General features: G+C 34.8%; 1 protein-coding gene across 5 annotated transcripts in view; it reads right to left on the bottom strand.

The window, feature by feature from the left end:
* The window catches only part of DCK (deoxycytidine kinase), a 118,218-nt gene that overhangs the window by 66,283 nt on the left and 29,359 nt on the right, over positions 1-22,576 (bottom strand). Inside the window, exon 7 of one of the 5 annotated variants that reach the window (XM_022599563.3) lies at positions 4-22,314. The exons of the other annotated variants lie outside the window; for them this stretch is intronic. Within the exon in view, the coding sequence (XP_022455271.2) occupies positions 22,288-22,314 (27 nt within the window). The 3' untranslated portion in view covers positions 4-22,287. Of the gene's footprint in view, positions 1-3; positions 22,315-22,576 lie in introns of those variants that run through there. 5 annotated transcript variants of the gene reach the window in all.

Below are 22,576 nucleotides of genomic sequence, written 5' to 3'. Positions count from 1 at the left end.
AAGATATAAAACAAAGCAAACAAAGATTAATAAATCCCTGCTATTGTTTCCAGTGGAAGGAAACATGCACTAGCTTGGGGGACTGTGATAATACCATAGAAGAAAATGAGACAGGGAAAGAGGATAGGAAGGATTGGGGCAGGGGGCCGGTGCAATTTAAAACAGGTGGTGGGTCATACTGAGTGAAGTAAGTCAGACAGAGAAAGAGAAGTATCATTTATATGCAGAATCTAAAAAGAAATGATACAAATGAACTTATTTACAAAACAGAAACAGACTCAGAGAAGGAATTTTTGGTGGGGGGGGGCGGAGCAACTAAGCCCATGAGCCACAACTACTGAGCCTGCGCATCTAGAGCCTGTGCTCCACAACAAGAGAAGCCACGACAATGAGAAGCCCGCGCACCGCGATGAAGAGTAGCCCCCGCTCGCCGCAACTAGAGAAAGCCTGCGCACAGAAACGAAGACCCAACACAGCCAAAAATAAATAAATAAATAAATTTATAAAATACAATAGATAACCAACAAGGACCTACTGTATAGTGCAGGGAACTCTGCTCAATATTATGTAACAACATAAATGGGAAAAGAATTTGAAAAAGAATAGATACATGTATATGTATAACTGAACCACTTTGATTTATACCTGAAACTATCACAAAATTGTTAATCAACTATACTCAAATATAAAATAAAAAGTTTAAAAAATAAAATAGGTGGTCAGGGAAGGTATCACTGAGAAGATTCATTTGAACAAATACATGGAAGATTTGAACATACAAGATACCCTTTCAGGAAGCATTTTGACTTTCTAAAAGTCATTTCCTTTCTGAAAACGTGTCCTCTGTGGTGGTTTTAAGGAAACATATTTTATAGCCTTTTTGATCACTTTACACAAATTTAACTATGTTAGCTCAAAGATGACCATTCTCATCATTATTATCTAATATTGTTCTGGAGGAAAACAGTGGCCAATGCAATTGGTCAACGAAGAAATTAGTTATAAAAATAGAAAAGGAATAGGTAAACATTATAATTTGTAGACCATCTAACAATTGCTTTCAGCTTAAAGAAGGAACAAAAATCAATTAAAATTAAAAGAGAAATCAGCAATGTGAATGGTTACAAAATTAATATGTAAGTATTAATTGCCTTCATATGTATTAATAGCAACAACAATCAGTTTAAAAATACAAATGGGCTTCCCTGGTGGCGCAGTGGTTGAGAGTCCGCCTGCCGATGCAGGGGACGCGGGTTCATGCCCCCGTCCGGGAGGATCCCGCATGCCGCAGAGCGGCTAGGCCCGTGAGCCATGGCCGCTGGGCCTGTGCGTCCGGAACCAGTGCTCCGCAGTGGGAGAGGCCACAACAGTGAGAGGCCCGTGTACCGCAAAAATAAAAAAAAAAAAAAAATACAAAGGAAGATAAAATCTCATTTACAATAACAACAGAACATGGCAAAATATTTAGGAATAAACTTGACAAGAAATGGGCAAGAACTTTGAAGAAAATTTTGAAATACTACTAAGGAATGCAAAAAATAACCTTTAATACATGAAAATGAATATCAAGTTCATGATTAGGAAGACTCAACATCATGAAGATAGCAATTCTCCCTAATTTAAATCTATAGTTTAATATGATCCCAATAAAAATACCGTCAGGGGCTTCCCTGGTGGCGCAGTGGTTGAGAATCTGCCTGCTAATGCAGGGGACACGGGTTCGAGCCCTGGTCTGGGAGGATCCCACAAGGCGCGGAGCAACTGGTCCCGTGAGCCACAACTACTGAGCTTGCGCGTCTGGAGCCTGTGATCCGCAACAAGAGAGGCCGCCATAGTGAGAGGCCCGCGCACCGCGATGAAGAGTGGCCCCCGCTTGCCACAACTAGAGAAAACCCTCGCACAGAAACGAAGACGCAACGCAGCAAAAATAAATTAATTAATTAATAAACTCCTACCCGCGACATCGTCTTTAAAAAAAAAAAATACCATCAGAATTTTTGTCAGAAAAACAGTAAGGTATATTTAAAGTGCATATGGAAAAGAAAAAATGTCAAAAGGCTGTGAAACTCTAAAAATATAAAATTAATAATAAGAGGGGAACAAGCCTACTAAAATTATTTTTATTTTGAAACTTCACCAATTAAAATAGTGCAGTGCCACTGAATGACTGACAGATGAATGAAACAGAATAGAAGGTCTAGAAATAGACATAAATATATTAGGGAATTTAGTATAAAGGTGGCATTGCACATCATTAATGGGAGATGGATTATTAAGTAAACAGTTCTGGAACAAGTAGGTTAGCTATATAAAAATTTTTGTCATATCATTTATACCAAAATAAATGTTTGGTACATAAAAGTTTTAAACATTAAAAAAAACCATAAAGCATAGACTCAGAGTAGGGAGGGCCTTACTAATTATAACACAAAACCAGGAAATCATTAAAAACTGATCAATTCAAGTACATAAAAATTTTAAATTTCCACATAGCACAAACACTGTAAGCAAAAATTTTTTTTTTAAATTTCATCAAGTATGAAAAGGAATACCCACACATTGCTGGTAGAAGTATATAAATTGGTACCGGCTCTATTGAGAGCAATTTGGCATTATTAAAATTAAATCTTAAGTGTATACATCTTTGACTCAGAAATCTCTTCTAGGAATTTGTCCCAAGTATTTATTGATAAATGAGAGAAAAGACATATACAAAGATATTTATGCGTTATTTAAAATATCAAAATATTGAACCAAATGGGATACATCTATGTAATGGAATCATATGCAACCTTCTAAGAGTAAGGCAAATCTGTATGTACTGATATGAAATGATCTCCAAGATCACTATTATCTTCCCTTAGCCCAGGAGCAGAAACAGAGACCCAAAAACCCCAATGGATTAAGTTTGAGACAGAAAAAGTATGGATGTATGCTTCTAGCTTAGCTTTTTTGTCCCCAAAGAGTTAATATGCCTGAAGCTAAGATAGAGACAACAGAGATGGAGAACAGACCTGGATGGGGTCCAGGACTGGAGGCCCTTTCAAAGTGGGAGTGGGAAATTTTTAGGCCCAGAAACATAGAGAAAAGGACTCCATGATGAGTTATTCTTAATGTGTACCCCACACTGACACTTTGCCTCTGAACATTAACCATCTAACCAACCTGGACACTCTTAAGATGTCCCTTGAAGACTGAGTGGGACTTAATGTGGGGAATCTGGACATCCTATGTGGAGGTGGATACCTAAGGGAAAACTCTGCCCACTGACCAGTGTGGAACTGAATAGAACCAGTTGGGAATTTCTGTCTTTAGGAAATGATGGATGCACCACAACTGTCATATATGTCATCCCAAGGAATTTGAACTTACTCTCAATTCCCAAACTTTGTATCAATCATTCCCATTCATGATGTCTTCTGTGAAAAACACTGTGAAAGATGGCTCTCCTGACACAACTAATTTATGGTGATGGAAATGAGAATAGTGGTTATCCTAATAATGTAAAGAAAATGTAGCGTGGGACTTCCCTGGTTGCTCAGTGGTTAAGAATCCGCCTGCCAATACAGGGGACATGGGTTCAAGCCCTGGTCCGGGAAGATTCCCACATGCCATGGAGCAACTAAGCCCATGTGCCACTACTACTGAACCTGCGCTCTAGAGCCCGCGAGACACAACTACTGAAGCCTGCGCGCCCTAGAGCCTATACTTGGCAGCAAGAGAAGCCACTGCAATGAGAAGCCTGCGCACTGCAAGGAAGAGTAGCCCCCGCTCGCCACACTAGAGAAAGTCTTCGTGCAGCAACGAAGACCCAACGAAGCCAAAAGTAAATAAATAAATTCATTAAAAAAAGAAAATGTAGTGTGAAAAGGAATTCAAATGTTGGTAATGTCAGTGGGGGGCACATCTAAGAGCCTTCTGTGGTACTGAAAATGTTCTGTATATTGATGGGAGGCAGTTAGATGCATGTAAACATACTTTTAAATGTTTGCTTAAAATTTACAGATCACTGTATATAAATTACACCTCTGTTTTAAAAAACGAACCTGGGATTTCCTTCTATTCAGCCACAACCTACTTGGGCCTGAGTTACCCACATTCCTCTCTTTCTCCCCCATGAAGGGTCAAACTCACCTGTTCAGCAAAATTCCAATGCCAGATAGTACAAATGCAAAGTCACAAGGAAAACAGAAACACAACCATATTTAGCTGGTGTAGAGATCAAAGAAAAGTAAATAATGAACTGTGGCTTCATCAAACATTTACAGACAAGTACAGGGCAGAACAAAGCAGCCAATAATCAAGATATACGTTGGGATTATATTTGCTTTAGAACAATTTATTTTCAAATTTGCGATTGGCTTTTAAGTCTTTCATTTAAGTCTAACATTTTATTAAAAGATTATAACAAAATTTTGGTTAATTGTGGTTTTATAAAACTATAGTCTTTTAGTGCTTTTAAAAATACTTAAAATTTAAAAAAATACTTTTTTGAAATTTTGTACTTGCATTGCCCTACAGTCCAGTGACCTATATGTGTCAAAGCAGCTGCAAGAACTCTAGTAAGACTAAGAAAAATCTGAATTCCTTTTCACACTACATTTTCTTTTGTCTGCACGTGTGGGAGACTTATCTACTTTCGGGAAGGTGTTGTGGAGATTTACTTTCCTTAGTTCTGAGCCTCTTGTTTCAGTCAAAAATACAACACTCCCTACTATCCTATTCCCACTCCCCTTACTTCTCAACAGAAGTAATTTTTGGTGTGAGGGTAAAGAGCAAAATAAAGTCATAGGCCAAGGGTGGCCAAAGTCAATGACCTCTGTGGCAAACCCAACTAAGCTTGCTCCTACCAGAAACCACAATTTGAGGGGTGTGGGATAAGCAAAGTAACTGAAAAACAAACTGTCACAAGAAGGAGGGCTAATGGTAGGAAGGAGCTGCATTGAATTCACCCAACAGCACCATTTTGTCCTACCAACTATACTTTCTTCTGTAGAAATCCTATGAATTTTGAGCTCATAGCAATATGAGGCCAGGAAACAATCAGATATCAAAGAGAAGAAAGCATTTGATAGTATTAATAGCAATCATTCCCAACTGTATTCATTTTTTCCCCCTCTTGGAAAAAAATGACAAAGAAAATACAGGATTTATTCCAGCCCTGCTGAAATACATCTGACTGGAATTGTTTCTATTATTTTTGAATCAAAAACATCTTATCGTTTAAACTTTTATTATCGCACCATTTTTGTAAAGACCTTACACCACTGAATCCCCCCAGAATGGACAGCTGTGTTATTATGGAAAGGGAAAGAACCTGGATCTAGACTATCTAATTGGAAAATCATGGCTTTGCCACTTACTGGATATAAAAAGGAAGATAACATCTAGCTTTACAAAGGTGTCATAAGAGGTAAAAACTTTTGTACCCTGTAACAACTTGCTCAAATGTAAGGCATGAGAGAGGCAGTATTAAAGTGGAAAGGACAGAGGCTTTGGTCTAGGGAGACCCTGGTTCAAAACTCAGCAGTATCACTTTGACCAAGTTAAGTTCCCTGAACTCAATTGCTCCATCTGGATTGTTGCAAGGATTAAATATTAACTTTTATAAAGGCCCAGACACTTAACAGATATCCAATAAATGACAGCTCTTATTTTGAAGATTTTTTTCCTTTCCTTTAGTCACTTTTCATTCATTTATTCAACAAACGTTTATTGAGTAATAGGCACTGCACTACGGTGTAATGGTAAGACATATACAATTCCTATCTTCATGGAGTTATTGTCTAGTTGGGAACTCAAACAGAAAATTACAATATAATTTTATATGTATTATAGTAGGGAAAGTGTAGAGTGCTATGGGAACCCAGATGAGAGACACTTTGTTCAGACTTAGGTCAGAACTATAGAAGCTTCTTGGAGAAAGTGACTTTGAGCAGAAAACTGATAAGTAGGAATTAGCAGATGAAGGAGAAGGAGTAAGGGAAATTTTCCAGGCAAAGATATGTGCAAAGGCCCAGAAGCAAGAGAAATGTTTGTCAAAGAAACCTCAAAATACCCACCAACACATACACTCTGTTCTGGGATTAGAACATAAATACTCTCATACAGATCTTTCTGTCCTTTTCTTGTCCAGTGACATCATGTCTTTCAGCCTTTCATCTGACAAATATTCATCGAAGACAACAGAAGAAAACATATTTTCATCTTCGGCCAAAATCCTACCATGACCAATTACCATTATCAAGTATAAATTCCTGGTTATGTGGCCCAATAATTCACAACACATATTATTCCAACCTGGAGATCTAGGAGCATAGCATCAGACTGGATGATGATGGATAAATACCGCTCTCTACTCTCCATGAGCTTAACCATCTAATTAAAAAAATTAAACATAAAATTGATTAGGACACAAAATAGTATGTGATTAAATATTACCTGAGTGATTGTATAATAAATGTAATAGAAATTTAGACAAGGATAGATCATGATAAAAATTTTATAAAGCCACTGCAGCTTGGGAGTATTTTCCTCACATCACTCAAATGGGCTTACTGTATTATACACATGCGCACGCACACACACACACACACACACACACACACACACAAACACACTTCGACAAGTTTGTTTGGTCATTCAACAAATGTTTAAGGATCTACTATTACATGTATACAACAGATACAGGGACAAAACAAAGGTCCTGTCCATATAGATTTTATATTTTTGTTGGCAAAGGAAGCAATAAACAAAAAACAAGAAAGCACTTTACACATATATCATATTTAATCTTTGAAACAACTCCACGAGGTAGGATTTATCATCCCCCTTTTACAGAAGAGACATGGGATATCAAATAACTTGTCCAAGATCAAACAGCTAGGAAGTAGCATAGCCAAAATTTTAACCTAGGTCTATCAGATTATAAAGCCCAAGTCCAACATCAGCAATTCCACTCCACTGCTGAAACTTTCCATTTCCCTGAATGACAGAGGTTCCTGGAGACTTCTCTGATACATGGTCGGTCCAGAAACAGTTTGCCCAGGATTAGCCAAGTGATTCTCATGCTTTTTGCTTCCACTGAGCTAGGTCGCAGGCTCTTTCTTGTCCTGCAGTGTTCTTTCTTCCATCTGTATTGCTTTCATTGAGATTTTACTTTCCACCTCAAATATATATCCATGGGTTCCATTCTATGCAATTCCCTTCTCTGCTTTAACATCTTCAATAAATTCTCCATTCATTTTCCTCATTTACCAAAAACAGTTGCTGATTAGTAACACTATACTCCCCTTCAAAAGTATGGCTTTAATGGGCTATGTGGCTACGGTGCTATGTTGGAAGGGTTACTGTATTTGGATTTATATGTATTAACAATAGTTCTATCATTAAGCAGTTCAGTGCCTAGTTCTTTTCTACATTAACTCATTTTATCTTTTCAATAACACTGCAGACCTAGAGGGGTGGGATAGGGAGGGTTGGAGGGAGTCTTAAGAGGGAGGGGATATGGGGATATATGTATACATATAGCTGAGTCACTTTGTTGTACAGCAGAAACTAACACAACATTGTAAAGCAATTATACTCTAATAAAGATATATTTTTTAAAAAAACACTGCAAGTTAATAAAAAATGTTCCTATGTTACCTATGAGGAATTGAGGTTCAGAGAGGCTGAATTACTTGCTCAAGGCCAGGATATAGTAAATTTAGGTCTTCCCAGGTGTTTCCTACTATATCATGTTGCCTCCCACCTAAAGCTATACAAATCACAGAAATATAGTTTTGAAAGGACACCCTAGGATCCCTTACAAGTTCCCTTTTGTGCAAGCACCATTTCTACAGAATCCTTTCCAGTGATCCAGTCTCTTGTAGAAATACTGGCTTATCACATTCAAATTGTGACCTCTGTGAGACTCAGTTTTCTCATCTATTAAACGGAATACTTCTATTTATCTCACAAGGTTATTGTGTGGATTAAATGATAAAGTGTGTAAATGTCCTTTGCAAACAATAAAGCACTTTATAAATGTTCCCTGAACTTTCTTTACAAGTATGTTAGACCTGAAAAACAAAATTTTATCTTTGAATTTAAGTTATTGTAAATGGATTCTCCTTAATATATCATTTCTGACTTCATAATCACAAATTTAAAAAGAGCAATATATCCACAACTTTTCCTAGTAGGCAAAATTATTTTCCGTTACTACTAGACATAAGACTAAGATTATAGTATAAGTTTTTCTCAAACTCTTTTGGAGATGGAGGAAAATATCAACTTTGGAACAGCTATGAGAAAGTGAATTTCATCTTTTTAATGCACAGCTATGTAAAATAATTAATATGGCTTGCAATAGGACAGGCTTTAAATAAACTTTCTAATATAATTAGAAAGTATAATGATATAATTTCATTAGAATTTGTGCACATATTAAAAATATCAACACAATTGTAATAATAAACATTTATTGAGCACTTAACATTTGGTAACTCATTTAATAAAATTCTTCAATTATAGGAAAATGATAATTTAACAGTTAAAGTTTAACAGTTAAAGGAAAGTTAGTGTAGGAAGCTAGTAAAATAATAATATAGGCAAAAGAAAAACTACCTACAATATATAACCTGACTTTTACTAGAGCTTTTGGTAAGTTACTATATCCAACAATAGAAATGTTTCAGAACACTTTATAGATACCACAGATAAAACAGGTTAAATTTTATTACCTATAAAATGCCCAAATGTATGCTCATTTAAAACTGATCCATGGGTATAATATTATGTCCCTTTATCCAAGTAGATGGAAAATTAGATTTCTCTATTTACTTTCTTTAGTTTTCAAATTCATCTTAGTACATTAATCTTAAAATCTGTCATTTCCCAGATTGTTTCTGTGCTTCTTTCCTTGACATTCATAGTTTCCCTTTCTTTTCTAAGAATTTTATTCTAAAAGGCCATAAAAATATATAAGCATATATTTATATTATATGTATATATATGCACAGTATTTACATCTTTTTCTAAACTATTATTTCTCTTGATAATAAATAAAAATCAAACCAGGACAGAAGGTTCATACATTCTTCACCCCCTATTAAGGCAGAAAGGTGGAAATACATCATGTCTTTTGTGTCGCATAAGCCCATCTCACTAAATGAAAACACTTATTGTTTTACTTACAGCCAACGTCCTTCAAATTGTTTGTGGTGATATATTTTTTCATCAATGATGACTGGAAAATCAAAGAAATTCAGTTTTCCACCTTCTAAGCTTCTTTTATCTCTAAATGATGCAGGCTCAAGAGTTGCCAAATGACATGGGCAAAGGCGGCCAAATAGGGCTTCCTAGCCAATCTAAAAATAGCAGATGGTGGTGGGCAGATATACCACTTCTCTCTTGTTCTTTTTATTTTTTCTAAGAGCTAGGTACCATAAACATGGCTTGTTCAAAATTAAAATGGTACAAAAAGAATTACATTCTCTCTTGCCCTAAGATCTAGACATGTGATCTGTTAGGATAATCTGTACCTTCTGCTAATAAGAAAGATGCGAAATTCAATGCAAAACTATATTCTGCGTTTCTTACAGCAAGGTCCCCATACCCAATTTCCACCTACCTTGATAGGAAATCTGACCATAACTTGATGGAATCAAGGACTGCCTTTGCCTTTTATTTTTCTTTCCTAGAGCCCCTTAAATAATAACTATTAACATTTGTATGTTTTATAATTTAAGAGGTCCTTTCACAGATTTGGAAAGGTCCTACCATTACAATCTGAGAAATGAGAAAACCGAGGCTCACAGAAGTTGAAGCTTACCCAAGCCCAGCCAGATAAAAAAGTGTCTTCAAATTTGTCACACACGTGCACATACACACACACATGCACACACATCTACTCTCTCCCTAAAGATTCCAACATAAAACAGCACTTAAGGACTTTCACATACACATGTAAGCATGTACAAATATATTTTAAAGAGAAAATGTTACAATAAATTCGAATTAGAGGTCCTTTACAAATGCAAAAGTTCTACAAAGTGTGAAAATATGAATTTACTAATCATATTAATTATATAAAGATAAATTTCTTTAAAGAAGTTCATTTTTCAAAATGATTATTCATTTAACAAAAGAAATTAAATAAAGAGTTACCATGGATATTTGTTTTGTTTGAAGGTGGGAACAAAGAAACAGTTTAGCAGGAAATACTAATGTGTAAGTAGCTAACTCTCAGTGGCAGGATTACAGATCTTTTTTCTTCTCATATTTTCTAACATTTCAAATTTTACAGAGCCAAGAAATTATGGGTTTAACTAAATTTTCAAAAATAACTTAGATGCAAGAAATTTTTTTACAATATACTTTAAGGTAAAAAAAAAAGCAGGACATAATATTGAATCTATAGCATGAACTCAATTTGGTAAAAAAGAAAAATGTTTCTTTGTAGATGTAAGTACATAAAGCTGGAAGGCAACAGTCTGCTAGGTTGGTACCTCTGAATGATAGGATCTAGGGATTACCTTATTTCAATATTTCTGCAATGTCCAAATTGTTTTAATGGGAGTGTTGTACTTTTATAAAGAAAAGAAAAATGTTTAGGTTTATTCTCAATGCCAACAGAAATCAAGTAAAAAAAAACTCGAATTATAAATCAATGGAAAAAATTAATATATCAAAAGCCTAATTTATAACTTTCAATTTATGCCCATTAAGTATCTATCACTAAACATAAAAGTCAATAAATTTTGCTAATAATCCAATCTTAGTTTTAAAAACTCTGTATTATTACATTTTCAATACGGAATTCAGAATTTTGGTTTTTATCACTTCCCCGGGGCAGAAATATTGGACTCATAACACTAATCATAATGTTCTTTTACTTAAATAAGAAAATAGAAAGAGCAAGGGCAATTTCTAAACAACTAAGGATAATTTATAGACATTGAAAGTTCTTTGTTGCAACATATGTTCTAGGAAGGGGTACAAACATCCTTATACATCTTGCTTAAAAACAATAGATAAAAACCATAGCCTATTTTTAAAATGTATTTTATTGTAGTTGATTTACAATGCTGTGTTAATTTCTATTGTACAGCAAAATGATTCCGTTATATATATAACTCCCTTTCCCCCTTGGCAACCACAAGTCTGTTCTCTATGTCTGTGAGTCTGTTTGTTTTGTAGATAAGTTCACTTACGTCATATTTTAGATTCCACATATAAGTGATATCATATGATACTTGCCTTCCTCTTTCTGACTTACTTCACTAAGTATAATCATCTCTAGACCCATCCATGCTGCTACAAATGGCATTATTTTATTTTTTATGGCTGAGTAGTATTCCATTGTATATATGTACCACATCTTTTAAATTAATTTTTATTGGAGTATAGTTGATTTACAATGTTGTGATAGTTTCTGCTGTACAGCAAAGTGAATCAGTTATACATAAATTCACTCTTTTTTAGATTCTATTCCTCTATAGGTCATTACAGAGTATTGAATATAGTTCCCTGCATTATAGAATAGGTTCTAATTAGTTACCTATTTTATATATAGTAGTGTGTATATGTCAATCCCAATCTCCCAGTTGATGGGAGATTTCCCCCTTGGTAACCATAAATTGGTTTTCTATATCTGTGGCTCTATTTCTTTTCTGTAAATAAGTTCATTTGTACCATGTTTTTCGATTCCACATATAAGCGATATCATATGATGTTTGTCTTTCTCTGTCTGACTTACTTCACTCAGTATGACAATCTCTAGGCCCACCCATGTAGCTACAAATGGCATTACTTCATTCTTTTTTACTGCTGAGTAATATTCCATTGTATATATGTACCACATCTTTTTTTTTTAAACATCTTTATTGGAGTATAATTGCTTTACAATGGTGTTTCTGATTTATAACACAGTGAATCAGTTATACATGCACCTATATACCCATATCTCTTCCCTCTTCCGTCTCCCTCCCTCCCACCCTCCCTATCCCACCCCTCTAGGTGGTCACAAAGCACCAAGCTGATCTCCCTGTGCTATGCGGCTGCTTCCCACTAGCTATCTATTTTACATTTGGTAGTGTATATATGTCCATGCCACTCTCTCACTTTGTCACAGCTTACCCTTCCCCCTCCCCGTGTCCTCAAGTCCATTCTCTAGTAGGTCTGCGTCTTTATTCCCGTCTTGCCCCTAGGTTCTTCATGACCATTTTTTTTTTTTTTTAGATTCCATATATATGTGTTAGCATACAGTATTTGTTTTTCTCTTTCTGACTTACTGCACTCTGCATGACAGATTCTAGATCCATCCATCTCACTAAAAATAACTCAATTTCGTTTCTTTTTATGGCTGAGTAATATTCCATTGTATATATGTGCCACATCTTCTTTATCCATTCCTCCGTTGATGGACACTTAGGTTGCTTCCATGTCCTGGCTATTGTAAATGTGCTGCAATGAACACTGGGGTACATGTATCTTTTCAAATTACGGTTTTCTCTGCATATATGCCCAGCAGTGGGATTGCTGGATCATATGGCAACTCTATTTTTAGTTTTTTGAGGAACCTCCATGCTGTTTTCCAAGTGGCTGCACCAATTTACATTCCCACCAACAGTGTAGGACGCTTCCCTTTCCTCCACACCCTCTCCAGCATTTGTTATTTGTAGACTTTTTAATGATGGCCATTCTGAATGGTAGGAGGTAGTACCTCATTGTAGTTTTGATTTGCATTTCTCTAATAATCAGCAATGTTGATCATCTTTTCATGTGCCTGTTGGCCATCTGTAGGTCTTTGGAGAAATGTCTATTTAGGTCTTCTGCCCATTCTTCCACTGGGTTGAAAAACCATAGCCTATTAATCTCATCTACTTACCAAGAGAAGGAAGTTCTCTTGGTGTTAGAAATATCAAGCATCAAAATCTCCTGAGCGTTCTCCATAACAAATATTTATTAATTTTATAATCTGAAAATAAAGCTACTTTATTTCAAAGAACATTTACATTCAGAAATGAAAAATCGTAATTTTCTGAAACATTAATGGAGATATCAAAAATGTTTATATTCAGCGCCACTCAAAAAGTAAAAGCACAGAAAATAAAAATAAAGGAAAATGCTAAGAACTTACACAATTTAATCTCCTTTATCACTCCAAACTTACTCAAGGGGAAGAGTGACTCCTAACAACTTAGATGTTCTTTCATCAGTCCCTGGCATGCAGTAGGAGATCAATAAATATTTGCTGAATGAATAAATTTAATATTAAATGAAAACCTTCTCCCAAGAATCTCAACCACCATTCCAATCCCACTCACCAAAGGTAACAACAATGAAGTTTGGTGAATCTCTCTCTCCACACACCATAGCTATTTCCACTCAAAAAATACAGTGATTATCCTACTATAGTTCCATTTTATTCACTTTTTTTTTATAACTGCACAAACTTACCAATTTTCCAGATGCTTTCAGCAACCAAGATGTTGAATGAAAGGAAATAAAAGTACTAATAGTAATGGCTAACATGCATTGAGCATTGTTCTAAGTGCTTTATATATACTACACATTAAAATTGCACAACTTTATAAGTAGGTACTATTACTTATGGCCCTCTTATAAAGAAATTTAAATATATTACTTTCCCAAGATTATAATGACTTGCCTAATGTTAGACAATAAGTGGCAGGATCAGGATTTGAAGCCAGCAGTCTGTCTTGGGAACCTGTGTTCTTAATCATTACTGCCTCTGTGATGTTAAAAATACTAAAGATAAATTCTTACTTAACAACAGCTGACTGTGGTATATACCGAATGTAAACATAATAGGACACAATGTTTGGGTCTGTTTGGGTTTTTTTAACTATACCAGAACCTTGTACTGAGGATTGCCTTCAAAGCAACCATACCAATAGGTTATGTGTTGTTTAGAGTCTGCCGTTAGTCATAAACATTTGCATTAGCAAAAAACGTATGAATTTCCTTCACATATATTTCATAAACTGAACAAGAAATCTAAGTGCCTTATTGTTACCTTCTTTTATGGCCAAAAGCAGCTTTTTTCAAGTTTTACTATCCATTTTGTTCATTAGACTCACCACTAAATGATTTATGGTCATTAAAAAAAAAAACAAAAAACTATATCCAGTCACACACACAAAAAGAACCTGAATCACATTTAAACAGTTATATAACTCAGATTCTAAACTCAGATCCAAGAGTGTTTTGAATAATGGCAGAATCTTTGGAATAAACGTATAGTCTCTCAAGGTAACTATTCTGAAAAGGACAATATTCAATTGTCTATTTAAGGTCAGTCTGTTAAAAATTAGTTATCATACTTAACTGGTTACTAATCTAGCAACCAGTTCATGTCAACCATCAGCAAAATAATAACTTATGCCCATACCGTCTATTCTGTCCCCAAGGCAGGAATTTGATAACTAGTATTCTAAGCTCTGTACAACATATCAAAATAGTGTTGCTGAGCCAAGTGAAGCATAAATTGTTTTATAACATTAGCCAATTTCCTAATTTACTCTTCTAATATAAAATTATTCCACTCTAGCTGACAGTAACAGCAAGGACAAAATGGCAGCTTTAGAAGATGCCTTATCTTTGAATGAATCTTATTAGTTTAAGCAAGGGATAATGGTAAAAACAGTGCATACACACACATATAAATATATTCAATATCACCAAAATACCACCACCATTTTGAAGTGATGCCAAGTAACATTAAAAGGTGATATGTTTCAGAAGATGGGTCAATCAAAAATCAGGTTTCACCTAACTCTGTTACTGAATCACTTTCTAGATCATGGTTTTGTTAAGTAAAACTTCCTTCTTAGAAAAATAAGCATCTCTGAGCTCCATGCAGTTCCACAGAACAGTAAAAATAACTGTTAAGTTTCTTTGTATACATAATTGCTAAGTAAATGGGAAACAGTCTTGCAAGATAACCCTTAACAAACAGTCTAATGAGGGAACGTTAGAAAATTTAAGTTTCCTGGCAACCTGTTAGGCATAATTATCTAACCAATCACTATCCCATAAAAAAACAATTGGTATTATTCAATCTAATACTTAGAGAAGCCCCTGGGAGTTGGGTACCAGACTTTCTTATAGTAAAATAATTCTAAAAGTATTGCCTTTTTGATTGCCTGTATTTATTCTGACAGCTCATTTTCTTCCCTCCCCAACATCTGTACACATAAAATCTCACTCAATAAAGTTTTTATTAATCAATTAATGCTTTTGCTCTGGCAATGCAAAAGACCTCTCATCAGCTCCTATCTTTTCCCAACCACTCATCATCAAGATTATGATGCTTGGATTAGAGGCAGAGCAGAGGAAAGAACCAAGTATATAATGACCTCATGTGGCAAAGGGCTACAATTACTGATTTCACTATAAAATAATCATGGGCTTAAACTACTTTTGTTATCGGATTTTTATTTTCAAATTGCTATTTTAAATGGGCATGAAATACTAGACAGAGTTAGGGACGGAAAGAAAAATGACCCTAGATATAAAGAGCAGAAGTAAAACTAGAGTCGCTACTCACTAAAATAAAATGAAACCCCACTCTAGAGAGTCAAAATATCTGGGTTTTGTTTCAGCTTTAGTCTTTGTGGGATCTTGAGAAATCCCTCAGCCTCTCACATCTGTAAAATGGTAATAAATTTTGTCTACCACAGAGTCTAAGTTACAATGGTTAAGAAAGGATTTTAATATCTGATATTTGATGATTCTTTTATTCTATTTATGGTACTTGTTATTTTATACCTAAAATATTTTTAAGGTAATCATAAAAACATAAACCAAAAACTAAAGTACTGTTACCTAGTTTGACTTCTAATTGTCACCTTTTATATTCTAGTACAATGGACATTGATCTGTGTAGTACTTATTTTATTCTAGGCACAGAACTAAAATTAAATGAATTCAAAGAGTAGCCATATTGATAATAATCTTCTTTGAGGATGGTCTTAATTCTTAAAAGAAACACTTTGATATTTATCAATTCAAAATCTGCCAAAACAGAGCTTGGTGTTAATTTTTTGTGAAATCTTTGAACCAAACCCAAATCTTCATTCATACAAAATATTCTGAGAACATCAATATCACATTAAGAATTTATACCTCATTAAACATACAATTACAGAGCTGCAGTCACAGTAAGTTTTTAAGAGGTGGGGGAAAGGGAGTATGTAACAGAATCAAATTCAAATTACATACCTGTCCCTCACTTTATGTCTTTTATTACTGAAAAAAAAGCTGTCACTAATTAAAAAGCTTTAAGTGAAATATCTTCCATTAATTCTAATGGGGCACATTATATTATATCCTAAGATACCAAAAATGTATCGATTGAATAATAACAAGTTTACAAGAAATACACAATATAGATTGTGCATAAAATATATTGTAAACAAGGTTTACTGTACTTGCCAAGAAAGAAAATTTGATAATCAGTGATGGTTGGTGGAGGAGAGGAATAAAGAAATCATTCTTTGGAAGGTGAGTTCTGCTTTCTGTACCATTTTCCCCCACCAGTCTTCCACCCTTTTGGGGACTAATGGTTATCTGGCATTCAAACTCCACTTAAAATTAAGTTATAACACAAAAAAACACCTTTAGGAAACTTCAAAACACATGGAAATGGCATCTACATATAACAGATGAGAGTTCTAAAAGATATAACTTTTTCACTCCTCTCATTTCACATACTTAATGCAAAGCAAAATTACCTGATGTACAGTTCAAGTGTGTTCAAAATGATAATCTCTGTGTAGTATCAAGTAAATTATTATGTTTTTGTCTGAGCTGGAAATGTTTAAATATTGTTCTTTATTGCATACTTGTTTAGTATATTTTAGCGTAGGAAGAGTCTTTATACCCAAGGAGAAAAAAAAAAGGTGATTGTCTCAACAATGATATAATCATTTAAAAGATGTTATGGTAGAAAGTTATTACTGAACAGCTCTTATGGGGGAAGACTGTATTTAAACATTTTTGGCATTACTAATCTCAGTACTAATAAATTTTATAATTGACAACAACATTCCAAGGCACTACACAGAATAAGGAAAAAAATGAATTATATCAAACATGCCTTCATTTTTCAATATTCTACTCTCTAACTGAAGATGAGGAAAAACGATTTCATTATACAAATAAATTCTTAAAAGGAGAAAAAGCTTATTAGGATAACCTCAAAAAGCACCCAAAGTGTTACTACACCTAAGTAGCTCATACCTCTAGGAAATGCAAAATTACCCAACTTCAAGACTTAATATGAAGCTACAGTAGGGACTTCACTGTCAGTCCAGTGGTTAAGACTCCATGCTTCCACTGCAGGGGGCACAGGTTTGATCCCTGGTGGGGGAACTAAGATCCCGCATGATGCGTATCACAGCCAAAAATAAAATAAAAAATAAAACAGAATAGAGAGCCTAGAAATAAAGCCACAAAATTATAGTCAACTGATCTTTAACGAAGGAGAGAAGGCAATTCAATTAAAGCTAGTCTTTCAGCAAATGGTGCTGACCACTGGACTTCCACATGCAAAAAAATGAATCTAGATGCAAGATCCTACACCCTTCATAAAAATTAACTCAAAATGGATCATAGATCTAAAAATAAAATGCATTAATTATAAAACTCCTAGAGGATAACATAGGAGAAAACCTAGATGACCTTGGATACGGCGATGACGTTTCAGATACAACACAAGGTATGGGGCTTCCCAGGTGGTGCAGTGGTTAAGAATCTGTCTGCCAATGCAGGGGACATGGGTTCGAGCCCTGGTCCAGGAAGATCCCACATGCTGCGGAGTAACTAAGCCCATGTGCCACAACTACTGAATCTGCGCTCTAGAGCCCACAAGCCACAACTACTGAGCCCACATGCCACAACTATTGAAGCCCACACACCTAGAACCCGTGCTTAGGAACAAGAGAAGCCACCGCAACGAGAAGCCCGCACACAGCAACGAAGAGTAGCCCCTACTCGCTGCAACTAGAGAAAGCCTGCACGCAGCAACAAAGACCTAACGCAGCCAAAAATAAATTAATTAATTAAATTAAAAAACAAAACAAAACAAAAGGTATGATCCATGAAAGAAATCATTGATAAGCTGGACTTCATTAAAATTAAAAACTTCTGCTCGCAAAAGACAATGTCAAGAAAATAAGATAAACCATAGATAGGAGAAATATTTGCAAAAGACATATTTGATAAAGGACTATTACCTAAAACATACAAAGAACTCTTAAGCCTTAGTATTAAGAAAATGAACCCAATTAAAAAAAGACAAAAGACTTTAACGGACACCTCACCAAAGAAGATACACAGATGGAAAGACGGTTAACATCATGTCATTAGGGAATTTTAAATTAAAATAAGATACAACATACCTATTAGAATGGCCAAAATCCAAACCACTGACAACAAATGCTGGCAAGGATGTAGAGCAACAAGCACTCTTAGTCATTGCTGGTGGAAAGGCAAAATGATACAACCATTTTGGTAGACAGTCTGGCAATTTCTCAGAAACCTAAACAAACTCTTACCATATGATCCAGCAATTGCACTCCCTGGAATTTACTCAAATGAACTGAAAACTTATGTCCTCATAAAAACTTGTACACCGATGTTTAAAGTAGTTTTATTCATAACTGCCAAAACTTGGAAGCAACCAAGATGTCCCTCAGTAGGTGAGAGGATAAACTATGGTACATCCAGACAAGAGAATATTTTTCAGTGCTAAAAAGTAATGAACTGTCAAGCCATGAGAAAACATGGAGGAAATTAACTGCAACTTACTAAGTGAAAGAAGCCACTGAAAAGGCTCCCTACTGAATGATTCCAACTCTATGACATTCTGAAAAAAGGCAAAACTATGGAGACAATAAAAAGATGAGTGATTGCCAGAGTTTAGGGGAGAGGGATGAACAGACACAGAGGATTTTCAGGGCAGGGAAGCTATTTTGTATGATACTACAATGGTGGTTACATGTCATTATGCATTTGTCAAAACCCACAGAAGATACAAGACTGCGTAAACCCTAATGCAAACTATGGACTTTGAGTGGTAATAATGTGTCAATGTGGGTTCATTGATTATAACAGACATGCCACTCTGTTGGGGGATGTTGATATTGGAGGAGGCTGTGCAAGTATGGGGGCAGAGAGTATATGGGAACTCTGTACTTTCCACTCAATTCTCCTGTGAACCTAAAACTGTTCTAAAAAATGAAAATAAAAACTATTAAAAATAAGTTCTGTAGTTTAGTTAACAGCAGTACACCAAGTCAACTGCCTAGTCATGATAATACACTATTGTTAAGTAAAATGTTACCATGGGTGTACACAGGAACTCTAATAATTTTGCAACTTATGTGAATCTAAAATTATTTCCCCCCCAAAAGAATTTTTTTCAAAGGAAAGAGGTAGGGGCTTCCCTGGTGGCGCAGTGGTTGAGAATCCGCCTGCCAGTGCAGGGGACACGGGTTCAAGCCCTGGGAAGATCCCACACGCCACGGAGCAACTAAGCCCGTGTACCACAACTACTCAGCCTGCACTCTAGAGCCCGCGAGCCACAACTACTGAAGCCCGTGGACCTAGAGCTCATGCTCCGCAACAAGAGAAGCCACCACAATGAGAAGCCCGCGCAACTAGAGAAAGCCTGCACGCATCAAGGAAGACCAACGCAGCCAAAAAATAAATAAAGGAAAGAGGTAAGATTTTTCAAATGAGGAAGGCTATTATCTACCAGGATTTATAAATACTTTAAGCAACTTATCTAGCATTTTTCTGTAGGTAATGAGATTTATACCTCTACGTAAAAAACACTTTGGGACTTCTTGTCTTTTAAAATATAACAGACCTGATTCCTAGGGGCTTGGTAAACACTGCTCTAAGTTTCAGGCATAAGATGAGAAAACTCTGAATGAAGGGATAAACCTTGTACAATTAATCACCTTCTTAGAAGAGTAAACTATAAAAAGTAGTACATATACTTTGAAGAAAGATGATCTGATAGGGGAGACAGGATTCAAGAGATAATGCAGACCACTAGGCTCAATACCCTTGTGCTCACCCAGTGGTACAGCTTTTATTTTAAGTCATAACAAATAATAATTTTTTAAGCTTCTTTTCAATTTTACAGATTTAAAAAGTCATTAAGCTAAACATTTTTAAAGGTTATGGAAAATCTCTGAAATATGTCTCCACTTAAAATAGACTCAATGTTAATTTATATAAGCCACTATCAATCTTTATATATTCATAATTTTCTCCAAAAGTAGAATAAATTTTAATTCTAAAAGAGATGCAATCATTTCAATGAGTGTAGCTCCATTAGAGTTCATGATATTTTTACTTATTTATTAAGCAAATATTTAATTTAGTAACAAATTCATTTATATCAAACAAAAACAAATCTATACAATATCATGAGACAATTTAAATATTTATGGTAATTACAGATTTGAAACAGTCTCTTTTTCAAAGATCAGTGCATCTAAACTGTTTAACTCACTAAATTATCATCTTTGAATATCAAGAAACCAAAAACAAGAAATGATATTTTAAAAAGGAAAATGATAGTTTCAAAGTAAAAGTAACTCTTCCTCTCATTAAAAGCCACAGAATTTTTCTAAAATGTCAAGTAGAAAGGTTAAATACAAAGAAAACACACTGCACACTGCACACCTTAACTACACAAAGTTGAAAGAAATCTATACGTACAGACTTAAATCTATACATACAGACCTAAAATGAACCCATGCAGATTTTTAAAATTACAACTATTTTACCCCTTGCCTTCTTTATTAATATATGTATTTACTAACATATAATCAACAAAAAATGATAATGCTTTCAAGATATATAACATAAAGCAAGATCATTTTTATCAGTAATTTCTCTTAAAGGAGGGGGAAAAATACTTCAGGTATAATCCAACAGAGAAGCAAAGCAAACTATGAAGTGAAAAGTGATGATGATGTTCTCAAAGTAGAAATGTGTGACTTTTATTTACTTTTAAATAAAACTTTAAATAGTAGGCTGCCTAATTAATCGAGACAGTAGGGAAAGTAGGAGGCAGGAAATAAGAGCTGGGACTAACTAAACAGACTTAACTGCTAAGAAGAAAATCTACCTTGTCTTCAGTTTCCCTTTTGACAGCTCACCAAGTATAAAGAAAGACTACTCATTCCCAGTATAGTATCAATAAAAAATAAAATGGAAAAATGTATCCCTCACTATGTCCCACTAACATTTGACCTATAAAAATGGGAAGAAATTAAGGAAAACTATAATTCCACCTCAAATGACTTAAAGACAATCATAGATTAAGCCAATCTTTTAACTATAGTAGTAATACTCCATTCTAAAAGAATGGTCTGAGAAGGGAAAAAGCAGGTAGCTATTTAAGTTCCAAATGAATTCAATCTTTCTATTCATGTAATAATCTTCAGTTATCTTTTAAGTATAGAAACATTTTCTCTTTAATCCTACAAAATCCCATGCAAAAGATGAAGCCTCACTCATACCACAGATGTAGAAACAAAGGCAGGAAAAAGATTAAATGATTTATAAGTTATGCCATTACAAACCGGGAACAAAGTCTAACCTGCTTCTCTACAAATGTATTATAGACACATTAATAAATCAGTGAAGTAATTAAATACTAAACCTGGTCTTATCTTCCACATAAATTAAGGTAGAAGGGAAGGCACCTGATCAAAAGTATTTAAAATAAAACCTCATCATACTCTTTCTAGGGATTCCTTAAATTCCACTTTTCAATTTTTAACAGGTACACTAATTTACACAGGACACATTACCATTTACTATGTAACATTAAAGTCTGTAGTTAAGAAATTGGTCAGTGAGATGAGAAGCACCAGAAAAAAAAAAAAAAGTCAACCGGCTGAGGAGGATAATAGAGGAGAAAGACAGAAGGAGGCTGGGTCCTTTATGATGCAGCTTAGCCACTATAATGATTCGGGAACCATCTACCCCCAGGCTTCTTGTTGTAAGGGATACTTAAATGTCTTTCTTTTTTTAAAGCCCCAAAAAAGAAAAGAAGAAAAAAAAGAAAAGGAAAAAAGAAAAACTAGCTATAAACTTTTATATAGGATTCATTAAAAAAAATTTTTTTCTTGAAACAAAAATAGTTAAAAACTTGGGTTTAGAAGAGAGACTTGTATGAATATGGACCTATGAAGATACACAAAGCTGAAGTATGTGCAATCATTTGGCTGCCTGCAGTCTTCAGCAAGATCACAAAGTGCTCAAAAATTCTTTTACCTGAGGGGAGGAAAAAAATATTAATATAATTCCTTGGCTAATTTGAGATATCTAATATTCATTTTCAATTCAAAGTATCTACACAGTTGAAGACCTCAACTGTATAAGTAACTATCACAAAGCCATATCATTTAGTTTCAAAAGAAATATTAACAAATACTTCAGTATTAGAAGATGAATGACCTAAAATGTCATCACAGGAGTCATTAAATTTACATTTAAGATTGATACAGTTCTATAACAGCCATAACACTAATTTTGT

This window comes from Delphinapterus leucas, chromosome 5, assembly GCF_059928025.1.
Source record: "Delphinapterus leucas isolate spDelLeu-1000000601 "Yukka" chromosome 5, BTC_Dleu_Yukka2, whole genome shotgun sequence".
NCBI lineage: Eukaryota > Metazoa > Chordata > Mammalia > Artiodactyla > Monodontidae > Delphinapterus > Delphinapterus leucas.
This window is presented reverse-complemented; position numbering and strand designations above follow the sequence as displayed.